This window comes from Phodopus roborovskii, unplaced genomic scaffold (assembly GCF_943737965.1).
Source record: "Phodopus roborovskii unplaced genomic scaffold, PHOROB, whole genome shotgun sequence".
In the NCBI taxonomy this organism is placed as follows: Eukaryota; Metazoa; Chordata; class Mammalia; order Rodentia; family Cricetidae; genus Phodopus; species Phodopus roborovskii.
The window spans coordinates 27,942,209-27,956,668 of record NW_026126418.1 but is presented as its reverse complement, the minus strand read 5'-3'; the positions used below and the strand labels follow the sequence as shown (position 1 = coordinate 27,956,668).

Below are 14,460 nucleotides of genomic sequence, written 5' to 3'. Positions count from 1 at the left end.
AAAAAGCACAAATTGGGAAATTTTTAATATTTGTGAACTTCGATGGCTCAGTCCTTTGTGCAATGTGGTTGTATATTACTGTATTTTGAACTGACCTCTCACACTCAGAGGGGCACTACATTCATCAGAGCCGGCCACATTGGTAGCTATACATGTGTAATCGCCAGCATCAGATTCTTCCAGCATGTTCACAGTGAGGGCACATGTGTTATCTGTCAGTGTGGTCTGGTACTTCCGGCCACTGCTGATCTCATTCCCATCATGGAACCACAAGACAGAGATGGGGGGTGACCCATAGACTTTGCATTCCATCACAATGGAGGAACCGGATAGGCCGTTTGTCTCTTTGAGTTTTCTTGTGAATGAAGGTGGGATAATTCGATCTGAAAATGATGAAAGCAAACAAAGCAAGGGGCATCAGTTATAAAATGACTCAAAGAATTATTCTTTTGATGGAGTATCACTAGATCTGTCTGGCTCTTTTGAAAAATCCTCTCATGGGATTATACAATGTAAAGCCTGGAGAATAAGTATGTGTGAGTTGACTTCCTAGGAGTTCTTCCCAAAGAAAGGTATGTAACTTTGAGTATGCTTTTCTTCTATCTGTGTGAGTCTGCTGCCTCTGATCCTGCAACATCCAAGGATGTAAGACTCAAGTTATGCTGGGAAGGATGGAGCCTATCTCCTGCTTAGGACAACTGGGGTCCCCACTGTCAGGAAGATAATTAACAGGCCAACCAACCTGAAACTTGAATTGAGACCGAGCAGCTGTCTTTGCCCACAGGATTTTGCACCTCAAAACTGTACATGCCACTGTCACCAGGTGACACATTGATGATTTTAAGGCCTGATACTTTATTGAAGAAGCTTAGTTTGTATTTGCTATCACTCATGAGCTCCTTTCCATCCTTAAACCACTTGGTACTGAGTTCAGGTGTTCCAGACACCGTGCACTCCAAGGTACAGGTGTCTCCTGCAGTGACCTTAACAGGTTCCGGCTTTTCCACAATTGCTGCAGGCTCTGAAATAGATGGAAATCACAGCATAATTTAAAGTAAAATAGGAGAAAAAAGAACAAAAGAAAACCAGGCTGCATGCATGCCCGTATTCATGAAGACATACTATTTACTCACCGAGAACAGATAGCATGGCAAAGCATTCCTGCATTCCTGCATCGTTTTTGATCTGGCAGGTGTATTTCCCAGCATTGGCTGGTTCTGCACTTGAAAACTGTAAGGTTGCAATGTTGTCTGAGTAAGAAATCCATATGTTGTCACTTTCTCTAACAATTTCCCCTTTATCTTTGAACCATGCCACTGAAATTGGCTCAGCGCCTTCGATTGTTGTCTGCAGCTGGACTTCTTTACCAATGATGGTAGAGATGTCACTGAGCTTCTTCACAAATTGTGGTGGTGCTGAGGAGAACAAGCAGGAAGACAGGGCTTCAGCATGTATGGGGCTGACAGCATTTTCCTCACATTATCAATGTGAGGAATCACCCCCATGACAATGTAACATTTCATTTTGTAAAACAGAAGCAATGGAGCTGAGAACACCTTACTTAAACAGTGGTTCTCAAACTTCCAGATGCTTCATCCCTTTAATACAGTTCCCCAGGCTGTGCTGACCCCAACCACAAACTTATTTTTGTTGCTACTTCATAACTGTAATTTTTCTACTGTTATGAATCAGAATATAAATATTTGTGTTTTCTGATGATCTGAGGTGACTCCTGTGAAAGGGTCCTTTGACCCCCAAAGGGGTCATGACCCAAAGGTTAAGAACACTGTCTTAGCATCTCTATCAAGGCAGTATCGAAAAGGAGATGAATAGTGTCTTACCCAGGCTCCTAAAGTCCAAGGAAGACCCATTGCTGAGTTGGGGGATATTTGGTATGAGTTAGAAAAGAAAACAGACAGAACGTGGAAGAAGGTGGAAGGATTTAGAAGATTGTTAGGGATAAAATCAGACATCAAGGTGGGTAAATTAGAAGGAAAATGGTCAGCAGGAGAGAACGAAATGACTCTTACCTTTCAGAGTGACAGAACCAGTGCAAGTGTCGCTCCCAACATCGTTTGTGGCTTTGCAGTGATATTCCCCGATGTCTGCTGTGTCTACGTTCAGGATGTGGATGCTCGTGAGCAAGTTCTCAGACATGATCTTGTACTTCTTCCCACTCCTGAGTTCTCTCTTGTCTTTGTACCAAGAGACTTGGAAGGGAGGCGTTCCCTGAAGCTCACACTCCAGGTGAACATCAGCTCCTTTAAGTGTCTCAACAGGGAAAGGCTTTTTGCGGAACACAGGTGGTTCTGGAATGGGGGGAGGGGAGGGGAAGTCCATTAGGATAGACTCCATATTTAGAAAAAGGTAAGAATTAGCTTTTTACCCTTTAGAGATAGGGAGAAAACATAATTCCCATTTTTTTTTTTTTAAATTGGATCACTGAACAATTTTAAAACATTGTGGGAGAGGAGAGTCAAACTGAGCATGCCATGAACAAGGAGAGGAGCTGATGGGCAGGGTGGAGGCAAAGCCAAGCCTGACCTTTGACCTTCAGGGAGGTGCTGCTGCTGGCGCTCCCTGCTGCATTGCGGGCTTCACAGGTGTAGTCCCCGCTGTCCTCCACACTGAGACTGTACATCTCCATCACTGCCACCGAGTCCTCAAACGACATTCTGAACTTACTGCTTTCTTGAATTTCAACCTCATCCTTATACCACAAAACCTTGATTTCTGGAGACCCGCCTATTTTGCATTCGTATCTTGTATGCTCATCCTGTTTCACGATCCGTGATGGGTCCAGCTTCTTAATGAACCTAGGTGGTTCTGGGGAACCAAGAAGAAAAGCACAAGGCAAGGGACAGAACAGACAGATGTATTACAAGATGAGGTGAAAAGAGAAATCTCAGAGTGCATTTCATCTACAGGAGACAAATCTGTTTAATGCTGTTCAGGGAAGGGTAGTTAAGTGATACCTAAGCAGAAAATTCTCTAAGTCAGTTCATGTTTTATGAACACCCATCACCTAAACGTGGCTAGAGAAAGGAGATGTTCTCTTTCTATTACACAACTTGCTTCCCAGAAACAGAACTGTTTTCCACAGCTGAGCTCACAGGCAACATCATGGAAGCCCTCTGAGGTTTATGAGAGGGAGAGCCTGTGATAACCCTGTGTGTGAGTCAATGCAAAGCTATGACTTCAAAGATATTCATTACACAGCCAGGGCAAAGGGGACCATATATCTTAATATTTTAAAGTACAATAATCTTTCATATGCCTTCAATAGATAGCACTTCAACTTTCATCATTTCCTTTTGACATGAGGAAGAACAATGTTTTCTTCACTGACTAAACTAAACTTTCCAGCTCAGGGGGCAAAATGGTTAGTTGTCTCACGGTATAAAATAGTCTTAAACACTATTCAAAATTCTGAAGTATTTATGAAGTACTACTTCAAAAAGCTTAAAAATATTAAAGCTGATTAGAGAGCAATCTATGGAGGTAAATCTATAATTTTAGATAAACATTTGTGAAACACACCATAATTCTTGCATAACATTGGATGTTGTGGTATTTACATCATAGGAGGCAGCCACATATAAGGGAATCTTAGTGATCTGGAGCCCTGCTTGGCTTAACCTACACATATACCACTTCAACAATTGCTTTGCAACTCAAGATTCTACCTATGTCACTGCACACTCACCCTCCCCAAAGAAATCCATGGTTACTTTGATCTACACCTTCCTATGAGCTCTTGCTAAACCTCCCTTTTGTGTCAAATGCACCCCGATACATGTCCTGGAACTAGAGGCAGTAGGTGAGTTTACCCTGCATGGATTTTGAGTGCATGTGTACTAAAGCAAACCACGTCCTCAAAATGGACTTCTAGGGGAAATCCCTTATTTATCATCTTATGTTTGTGTATGATTGAGGATGCAAATGATTATAATAGATGCATATTGGGAAAGGACCCGCACAATGAATTGGGTGTACACAACCCCTGCCTGTCAATCACAACCAAAGTCTCCACACCCCAGACCTAGCAACCAGCTCTTCTTCTTCCAGTGACCAGGGGGCTCCTGAGTAAATCCCACTGTCTGCCTGCTGTTATCTTGCAGAGTATCAAGCATGAACTTTCATGACCTTTGAACACGGTTCCCTGATCCTTTGCTACGTGTGTGTGCTTATTCAGTTCTTTGAACAAGATGCTAAGAACTTGAAAACCCCTGGAAACTTGGTAACACATAGTCCCCTGACTTCTGTTATTAAGTATAGTTGGTGGAAGAAAAGAAGCTAATCTCACAGCTGACCTGATTCTTCTGGAAGGACTTGATAGTTTGGGGTGGTGCTGTTTTAGAGGATACTGAATTCATTAATTTGCTGCAAAAAATAGGTCATTTGAATAATTGAATTTTTTTTAAACTTGTGATAACTTTTTTCAAACTAGACTTTTCTTATAATTCATTTTCTTATAGTCCATCTTCTCCTTAATCTCTATTTGCAGAATTTGAAAATATATTTTTCCAGTTAACATTTTTCTAGATTTTTATTTTAAAAACAAATTCAAGGTACTTTCCCATTTAGAAGATCGTGGATTCATTTGTGGCCCCTCTGTTCCTCTCTACCTCCATCTGTTTCTTCTTCCTTTCCTTCCTTCTCTTCATCTCTTTCTGTCTTGTGGTATTAGGGACCAATGTAGCATGGTCTTGCATATACTAGACAGGCACTATACTATTGAGTTGTATTTCTAGCCTCATTAGGTCCTATGTATATACAGTCCTCAGGCATATCACCCACCTACATTTTAAGACACTGAAATACAAAAGAGATTTTGGCGCTTCACTCTAAAGGGTACCTTGTACACCCAGCTGAGCAGAACAAGAGTCCTTTCCAGCAACGTTGCTTGCATAGCAGGTATACTGCCCAGCATCACCCTTGGCTACTTTGAGCACAGTCAGAGTGGCAGTGTTTTCAACCAGAGTCATCTTGTAGTTGCCTCCAGGGCGAATCTCACGGTTGTCTTTGGCCCAGGTGATTTTGATTGGTGCTGTTCCAGTGACGTGACATTTAAAAGAGCCACTTTCACCAAGAGCAAGGTCTACTGACACTGGTTTTAAATCAAAGAAGGGAGGCACTTCATGTTCTGGAGAGAATGAAGACCAACATGGTGATGTCAGTGTCCATGCTCCAAGATTAGGGAGAGAAACCAAAGGGCCCCAGTGCTTTGGTGGCTCAAGGAAGTAAACTGTATTGTAATGAAGAGGACAGTATGATGAGTTACTCAACTCACCTGAAAGGATAAGCTTGGCACTGGATGAAGCGGTCCCAAGAGGATTAGAAGCTGAACAATTATACTGACCAACATGGCTCTGGTCAGTCTGCAAAATCTGCAGAGTGGCGACATGATTCACAAAAGACATCTGTAAGTTAGCATCATCTTTTAAAAGTACGCCATCCTTGTACCAAGACACCTGAAGAGGTTCTGAGCCATTGATTCGGCATTCAAATGCAACTGGGAAGCCAAGGGTCTCATGGACATCTTTCAGTTTTCTTGCAAAGGAAGGTGGAAGTTTACGCTCTAGAAAGAGGTCACAGACAATCCTTATTTGTAAGAAAGAAAACACCTACAGCATATTTCTATCCATGAAAGGTTCTTACTAAAATGAATGTCAACACACAGCAAGACTTGTCTAGCAAAACCATTGTCACCTTTGATGACGAGCACAGCGGAAGAAGCGACTGCTCCCACACTGTTTTCTGCCTTGCACGTGTACTCTCCCACGTCACTGTGGTCCACTTTGTTGATGACTAAGGAGGCAACATTGTTTTTGAATTGCATCTTATATGCAGGTGCCGATCGTAGCTTTGTATGCTCCTTGTACCAAGATATTCTGATTTCGGGGGTTCCATCCACTTTACACTGTAAAGTCGTGGGCTCTCCAATAGCTGCTTCCACGTGTTCCAGGGGTTCAATAAAGTAAGGTGGTTCTAAGAGACAAAGCATGGCAATCGTTCAGTTAACAACGCCAACTAAAAGACAGTGTTTCCCAGGAAGAGACAACAGTAGGAGGAGCTAGCTGTCAACACACCTAAGACGGACACAAGAGCCTCACAGATATCTTGCCCGGCTTCATTTTCTATCAGGCATGCATACTGTGCATAGTCCTCTATTGTGCTTTCAAGAATTTCCAGGATGCTAGACTTTTCTGTTGTGGTGATGCTGCAGTTGGGAGACTGTGACAGAGGATATTCGTTCTTCATCCAGCTCACAGAGATGGGAGGTGTACCAGTGTAAGTCGCCTCCAGAACAATGGGGTTGCCTGTCTCCACACTGGAATCAGCCAATCTTTTCACAAAGGTGGCTGGTTCTATAAGGGGAAAACATGAGGGTAAATTTGTACCTTCAAAGGGTGCATCAGAAGGATTTTTTTTTTTTTTTACAAAGAAATGGGCATCAGGTAAAAGAGCAAACCTTTCACAAAGAGATGCGTGGTACAGGAAGCACTGCCAGCATCGTTGGTCACAAGGCAAGAATAATCTCCACTCTGCGTTGGTTCCACCTCAAGCAGCTCCAGCTCAGTGATGAAGTCTTCCAAAGAAATGGTGCATGCCTCCCCTGACACCAGCTCCCTGCTACCCTTAAACCACTTAACCTTGAAGGGAGGGGTGCCTCTAATGACACTAGTGAACGTCAGGCTCATTCCAGGCAAAACTTCCACAGAATCAGGAGTTTGTTCAAAAGACGGCGGTTCTAAATAGCCCGGATAGATGGCAGACAAAGAGAAAAGAGGCATTTGTTACTTAAAGGGAAGGAAACTAAGATGGAAAAATGAACACCAAAGGTAGTTCAGGCTGGACAGTGGGGAGAGGCAGTGGTGGGGGGCACACTGACCTTGGACAGTCAGAACTGCAGAGCACTCATCCTGACCAGCTACGTTGGCAGCCACACAGGTGTATGTGCCAGTGTCAGAGGGTTCCAGTAAGTTCAGACTCAAAGTACAGACATCATCCGAAAAGCTGGACTGACACTTGGGACTACTAACGATCTCACTTCCATCCAGAAACCAGCCAACTGAAATTGGGGCTGAGCCTGACACTCGGCACTCCAAAACAACAGAGGCCCCAAGGGTAGCATTTGTGTCCTTCAGCTTCCGGATGAAGGAAGGCGGAACTACACGATCTGTAGAGAAGAACAGTTTCCATTTAGGAAGCTTTCTTCTTTCTACTCCCACCCATACTGGAGAAGCTGTGTCCACCAAAGCCTCATCATACTCACCCGACACATGGACAGACACAGTGCAGCTGCTTTTGCCAACACTGTTTTTCACTTCAAAGCTATACAAGCCCTTGTCATTCATTTCTGCAGATGGGATCTTAAGGGAAGCCAGGTTTCTCACAAATGTAATTTGATATCTGTTGCCTGCAGACAGTTCTCTACCATCTTTGAACCACTTGGCTGAAAGTTCTGGAGTCCCAGCTACTACACACTCCAATGTGAAGGGATTTCCAGTGGTGACAGTCAGGGGTTCTGGTTTCTCTACGATTCTGGCTGGTTCTAGAAGAAGAAGTATATTGCATTGAGAACAAATTCACCTTCTAGTCAGTAGATAGTTGGATAAGAATCATATCTTCAGGAAATGACTATAGGTCAACTAACTGCCCTTGTTCTCAGAGATCTACTTTGTTACTAACCTAGTACAGTCAAGACTGCAGAACACTCCCTCATTCCGGCATCATTTTTGATTTGGCACACGTATTTTCCAGAATGTGATGCTTCTGGGCTTCCCAGTTGGAGAGTTGCAATGTTATCAATGAAGGAAATCTTAATGTTTTCACTCTCCCTGATGACTTCACCTTTATCTTTCAGCCAGACAACAGAAATCGGCTGGAAACCTTCTACCACAGCATGTAATTCCACAGGGTCCCCAATGAGTGTGGACGTGTCACTTAGCTTTTTCACAAACCGTGGTGGTTCTGATGAAAGAAATGCATGGTTAAATGAAGAAAAAAAAAAAAAAAAAAAAAAAAAAAACAAGAGTCACAGTCATATTTGTTATTAGTTAAGCAGGAACAGATCAACGGAATGAGCATTTATTTTTATTTTTGTGTTTGTGTCTGTATACAAACCTTTGAACTTGACAGCGCAAACACACGTGTCACTTCCCACCTCATTAGTGGCTTTGCAGTGATATTCCCCTATGTCAGAGGCTTCAAGGTTAAAGATATGAAGACTCGTGTCAAAGTTTTTGGAGGTGATTTTAAACTTCTTGCTGCTTCGAACTTGCTTTCGATCTTTAACCCACACCACTTCAAAGGGGGGCGTTCCCGAAATTTCACATTGGAGGATCACATCAGAACCTTTCAAGGCTCCAACTGGAGGAGGCTTCTGGGTAAAAACAGGCGGTGCTACCAGAAGAAAAGAGGATGAACAATGAGAGAAAGTGCTTACCAAAAAGGACAAATGGTATTAGCATCTACACACTTAGTTTTTAGAATCTAGAGATATTAGCTTTGAACAGAAGGTCATTAAGAGTGACTGGTATGAATAATGACAACACACACTGGCACAGGACAATTCACAGACTTTTAAGAGGTATAAGCTTTTAAATTTTGGACCTTATAAATGGTTGATAAGTCCTTAACACAAAGTTGAAAGGGGACTGGCTGCACAAGGAATGCTGGGATTTATCTAACCACAAGAAATCCTTAAGCTCAAGTCCAGCCTGAGCTCATTTCTGAGACATTGAGACCACAAGCAACCCACTGAAGAGAAGGAAGGGAGCAGAAGAGGTATGTCTCACCTTTAACTTTCAGGGCTGTGCTACAGCTGGCATCACCAACACCATTATGAGCTTCACAGATGTAGTCGCCACTGTCCTCAGCACTGGCTTCATTGATGGTAAGCAGTGCCACAGAATTAATGAAGGTCATGTTGTATTTCCAGCTTTCATGAAGTTCACTGTCATTCCTGAACCACACAACTTTGATTTCTGGGGAGCCACTTATCTTACATTCCAGTTGGAGGGATTCTCCCTGTTTTGCGACTTTTGAAGCATCTAATTTCTTAACAAACTTGGGAGGTTCTATTAAACCAAAGGAAATAGTCAGTAATAGATAATCATGTGTTAAGAGTTTATCCTTGTAGTTGAGAATCCCCAAAATTCACATGTTAACAGGCTTATTATTAAGAATGGACTTTCTAATGATTTCATGGTAAAGTAAGTTATAGTCATTCCTGTTAGGTAATTTAAAATATTTGTCAGAGAGTTTGGCTGACATAGTGCAGTCTGGATAGATAAAATAAACATACTAGCTAATATAATTGCATATATATTTGATCAAAATGTAATGATAAACCGACATTATATAACAAGAAATGATGGAAAGGGAGAGTGAAGAGTTGAAACTATATTCAAAAAAGTTCAGCAAAAGAATATTTCTTAAGAAACAATACAAAGAGAAGGCAAATCTTTGGTTATTGATCCTCTAACACATTGACATAATTCAAATGTAATTGTTAGTCTAACTCAAACATTTAAAGACTAAGGACAGCTGAAAATAGTGTCTCACACCTGTAATCCTAGCTCCCTGGGAGCTGAGACAGGAGGATTTCTATGAGTTTCAGCCCAGCATAAACTATAAAGTAAGTTTCTCAAAAAGAAAAACAAACCAGGCGAAACTCAATGTCTTTCTCATTTTGGACACAACTGAAGGATTTAACCCAGGGCAACAAAAGTACTCTAACACTGAAGTATGACACCAGCCAGAAAAAAAATAATTTAGACACAGAAGACAACAACACACAGACATTAAAGAACAAATCTTGGAAAATATTATGCAATGATACCTTTTACACTGAGCTGAGCAGAGCACATGTCTTTGCCAACATCATTGGTTGCTTGACAAGTGTATTGACCAGAGTCTCCTTTGCCCACTTTAAGAATCCTCAGATGGGGAGTGTTACCCACACATGTGATAGTATAGTTTCCTCCAGGTCGGATTTCCTTGTTGTCTTTTGACCAAGTGATTCGCATCGGTTGAGCACCAGTAACATGGCACTCAAAATCTGCACTTTCTCCAGCAATAACATCTATTGATACTGGCTTGATGTCAAAGAAGGGGGATTTCTTAGGTTCTGGAAGATGAGAAGAAAGGCAATGTGTATTACTCCCCCCCTTTGGCTGTCAGTTATTTTTGTCTTCACCATTAAATAAGAAATCAGGGTTTATAAAGAGAAAGGTGGAAATGGGAACACACCTCTTGCTGTCAGTCTAGCAGTAGATGAGGCTGTGCCAAGTGGATTGGAGGCTGAGCAAGAATATTGGCCAGAGTGACTCAAGTCAGTCTGCAAAATTTTTAATGTTGCCACATTATCCACGAATGACATCTGCAGATTTTCATCATCTCTTAAAAGTACTCCATCTCTATACCAGCACACTTGGATGGGTGCAGAGCCATTCAGTCGACAAGTGAGTGTAACTGGTAACCCAACAGTTTGCTCAATGTCTTTTAATTGTCTTGCAAAAGAAGGTGGGAGTTGTCGCTCTGTAGGAAGACAATTTATACTTGAGGCATTAATGGATACAATGAGAAAATTACCATAAAGGCAAAGGAGTGAATGAGGGAAGAGGAAATGTCTTCCCGTCTAAGATAGAAGCATCACCTTGAATTCTGAAGACAGTCTTAGAGGCAGCTGTCCCTATGCTGTTTTCCGCTATGCACGTGTACTCCCCGCTGTCATTGATGCTCACTTTATTAAAGACAAGCGTGGCCACATTGTTTGTAAAGTAGGTCCTGTATTCTGGAGTTGACCTTAACTTGGTGTCTCCTTTGAACCAAGACACTGTAATTTCTGGTGTCCCAGCTACTTGGCATTGCAAGGAAACTGAGTCTCCGACTGACGCCTCCAGAGGTTCTAGTTCCGTAACAAAATAAGGTGGTTCTAAAGAAAAAAGGCTCACAATCAGCAAACAGAACTACAGAAGAGCGAAGGCCCCACCCTACATACTTGATAAATCCAAAATTCTTAAGAGCTAAGACAGCACACCTAAGGTAGAGACCAGAGCTTCGCAAGCATCTCTTCCAGCCTCATTCTCAATCTCACAGGAGTAGTGCCCTGCATCTCCCTTTGTGCTGCTCAGAATTTCCAGGATGCAAGTTTTCTCTGTGGTCACAATGTTGCATCTTTCAGATGGAGTTATGCCGATACCATCTTTTTTCCAGGTGACAGAAATCGGAAGTGTTCCAGTATAGGTACCCTCCAGAATTACAGACTTCCCGGGTTCTACAGAGTGATCACTTAGTTTCTTTACAAACATGGCCGGTTCTAGTGACAAAGTGTTGCAGTTAGACACATCATAAAGCCAAAAAAAAAAAAAAAAAAAAAAAAAAGCCAGTAAGTAAACAAAAGAAAGAGAGAGAGAGTGTGTTTGGCAAACCTTTCACAGAGAGACGTGTAGTGCACGATGTCCGACCAGCATTGTTAGAAACCACACAGGTGTATTCCCCGCTCTGAGATACATCAATATTAAATAATTCCAGCTCTGCCACAGTGTCTTCAAAATAGATGTTGCACCTGTCCCCTTTCACCAGTTCTCTGGCACCCCTAAACCAGCCGACCTTGAATGGAGGGCTTCCTCTGATAACACTGGTGAAAGTTACATTTTTTCCTGGAAGGACTTCTAGTGGTTCGGGTTCTTTCACAAATGAGGGTGGCTCTACATGGACACAGAAGACAATGGGAGGGTCCAGTAAGCTTTGGACTTACTTTTAATTTTGAATAAAAAAAAAAAAAGTAAGAGTACTTCAGATGTGTGTCAATCTGGACATGTGTCCAGAGAAGAGTTTTTAACACACGCCATACTTGACTATGTATCACTAACCTTGTACAGTCAGCACTGCGCGACATTCATCAGATCCAGCAACATTAGCAGCCACACATGTGTAACTGCCCATATCCGATGAGTCCAGTGAATTCAATTGCAATGTGCAGACGTTATCTGAAAATGATGCTTGGTACTTTGCTCCACTGACAATCTTAGTTTTCTCATGAAACCAGGCAATGGAGATAGGGGATGATCCAGCTACTTTACATTCTAAGATGCAAGAAGTGCCCAGGACCCCACCAGTATCCTTCAGTCTTCGAGTGAAAGAGGGAGGAACCATTCGGTCTGCATGAAGAAAGGCAAATGACTTGTGGTGATTTGAAAGAACAGAAGAGACATGAGAGAAGGGAAATTCATAGCAGAGATTTGCATATGCGAGCCGACAAAAGTGCCCGAACTAACCTGACACGCCAATCACAGCAGTGCAACTGCTTTTCCCAACGTTGTTCTGAACCTGGAATGTGTAGGTGCCTGCATCCTCCTTTTCAACTGAGAGAATTTTTAAGGATGAAGTTTTGTTGTAGAAGCTAAATTTGTGTTTTTGGCTGCTGGTCAAGAGCTTCCCATCCTTGTACCACTCAACAGAGAGCTCAGGAGTACCAGCCACCTTACACTCCAGGGTACATGTTTCTCCCACAGTCACTGTCATGGATCCTGCCTTCTCTACAATGACTGCGGGCTCTGAAATGAAACATAAAATGCGTCTTTTAAAACCTGGAATCTTTCCTTATCTCCTCTATGAATTGCACTGATTGTTTCTCTCATGGATGATTACATTTTCTCTTGGCTCTAAAATGTGATTCTATAATCCTGTGCATTCATAAAATTATTTGTATTAATTCAAAACGTGTTTGGGTATTAGTCAACTCCAAAGCAATCTAGGTCATATATAACAGACAATCTAGTTTTAAAACAAACTATAAAACTATTTATTTTTTAAGTGCATATGTATGTTGGGTAGGTGGTATAAGCCATGGAATGCATATGGAGGTCAGAAGCCCATGTCAGTCCCAGGGATTGAACTTAGGTCCTCCAGCACGGTGGCAGGCACCTTTATCCACTGAACCATCTCATTGAGCCCCAAAATAATGTGTTCTGATTTACACTTGATGCACTTTAGAGCAGAGGGTCCCTGTTAAACAAGTTACTTGTTTTTTTTTTTTTCTCTATGTTAAGGTATTAGAAAAGATATCTTGAAAGTTCTTTTTACTTTCATTCTTATCACTGGATGGAAATTTAGTATGCCCACTGATGAAAGTGCAAATCTTTCCTTCAAACATTGGTCTTTGGAGTTCTTGTCTGCTTAACCACTAGTATTGTAAAAACAAAATTTCCTTGTAACAGTAGAGAGGCTCCAAGTGGGTTTGTGTTGAAATAAAAGATATTCAGGATTTTTGCTGTCGATGAGGAATGCAGTGCATATAACTAAAACAGCTAGCTAATTTTGTTAGAACCACAGGAATCAGGAAAAAAAAAAAACATTTAAGATCAATTGTGTCTTTTTCCTAAGCCTTCCAGACAGGTTCAATATGGTTCTGAAAGAACTTCAGAACAAAGAGATTACATGGAAGTCAATCCAGTGATCACCCCCAAGTTCTAACAGGGGACTGTTGTACCTAAGACAGTCAATGTGGCCATGTTCTCCCTCATTCCACCATCATTTTTGACTTGGCAGATGTATTTCCCAGCATTAGCTGGCTCAGCTTTAACAAACTGAAGGGTCGCAATGTTGTCCACGAATGAAATTCTAATGTTCTCGCTCTCTCTGATCACTTCTTCTTTCTCTTTAAGCCACTGGACAGAAATAGGCTGGGCGCCTTCTATGGATGCTTGTAGCTCAGCAGGCTCGCCAGCCACCACCGTGAGGCTGCTCAGTTTGGAAATGAATTTTGGCGGTTCTGAACAGGAAAAGATGAATAGAGATTGCTCAAGAGGCTTTCCAGGTAATGGAAGAGAGAACACACTGATCATTTTGTGCATGGCTGATATTTCTGCCATGCACAGAAAGTATGCTTACCTTTTAATTTTATAGCACAAACACAAGTGTCACTGCCCACTTCATTCTGTGCTTTGCAGTGGTACTCGCCAATGTCTGTAGATTCCACATTGAGGATGTGAATGCTTGCGTGGAAATTCTTAGATGCAATCTTGTACTTCTTGCTGCTTCGGAGTTGGCGCTTGTCTTTGTACCACACCACCTCAAACGGTGGTGTACCTGAGAGCTCACATTCAAGACTAACTTCAGTGTTCTTAAGGGTTTCTACTACAGGAGGAAAGCTGCTAAAAACAGGTGGTTCTGTAAAAAAAAAAAAAAACCGAGAATTTCTCATGAGACAGGCTATTAGGATATTCTCCAATAGGAAAGGGCTTTCTGTTTGCTTTTCGCTCAGAAGCATGGTTTAAGATAGTATCATGGGTAGGGAGCACTATCACTTATTAGCTAGAAAGGTGGAGAGTCAAGATGCATCCTACAGGTCCTAGCTGAGAAGTACAATGTGCTGATTTGTCTTGGACTACAAAGACTGATGTCAAATTTATAAATGAGCAAATGTATCAAAAAATAGAAATTCTA

The 14,460-nt window shown here is 41.9% G+C and overlaps 1 protein-coding gene across 1 annotated transcript in view; it reads right to left on the bottom strand.

Moving 5' to 3' along the window:
• Ttn (titin) overlaps positions 1 to 14,460 on the bottom strand; it is a 271,496-nt gene that overhangs the window by 175,198 nt on the left and 81,838 nt on the right. The window contains exons 68-91 of the mRNA XM_051184409.1: positions 13,906 to 14,184; positions 13,505 to 13,786; positions 12,291 to 12,569; positions 11,886 to 12,173; positions 11,442 to 11,720; positions 11,051 to 11,329; positions 10,667 to 10,945; positions 10,261 to 10,548; positions 9,851 to 10,138; positions 8,805 to 9,086; positions 8,131 to 8,409; positions 7,696 to 7,977; positions 7,280 to 7,558; positions 6,896 to 7,183; positions 6,476 to 6,754; positions 6,093 to 6,371; positions 5,713 to 5,991; positions 5,294 to 5,581; positions 4,859 to 5,146; positions 2,545 to 2,826; positions 2,031 to 2,309; positions 1,134 to 1,415; positions 743 to 1,021; positions 96 to 383 (exon numbers count right to left, since the gene is read on the bottom strand). Of these exons, the coding sequence (XP_051040366.1) occupies positions 96 to 383; positions 743 to 1,021; positions 1,134 to 1,415; positions 2,031 to 2,309; positions 2,545 to 2,826; positions 4,859 to 5,146; positions 5,294 to 5,581; positions 5,713 to 5,991; positions 6,093 to 6,371; positions 6,476 to 6,754; positions 6,896 to 7,183; positions 7,280 to 7,558; positions 7,696 to 7,977; positions 8,131 to 8,409; positions 8,805 to 9,086; positions 9,851 to 10,138; positions 10,261 to 10,548; positions 10,667 to 10,945; positions 11,051 to 11,329; positions 11,442 to 11,720; positions 11,886 to 12,173; positions 12,291 to 12,569; positions 13,505 to 13,786; positions 13,906 to 14,184 (6,774 nt within the window). The remainder of the gene's footprint in view (positions 1 to 95; positions 384 to 742; positions 1,022 to 1,133; positions 1,416 to 2,030; positions 2,310 to 2,544; positions 2,827 to 4,858; positions 5,147 to 5,293; positions 5,582 to 5,712; positions 5,992 to 6,092; positions 6,372 to 6,475; positions 6,755 to 6,895; positions 7,184 to 7,279; positions 7,559 to 7,695; positions 7,978 to 8,130; positions 8,410 to 8,804; positions 9,087 to 9,850; positions 10,139 to 10,260; positions 10,549 to 10,666; positions 10,946 to 11,050; positions 11,330 to 11,441; positions 11,721 to 11,885; positions 12,174 to 12,290; positions 12,570 to 13,504; positions 13,787 to 13,905; positions 14,185 to 14,460) is intronic.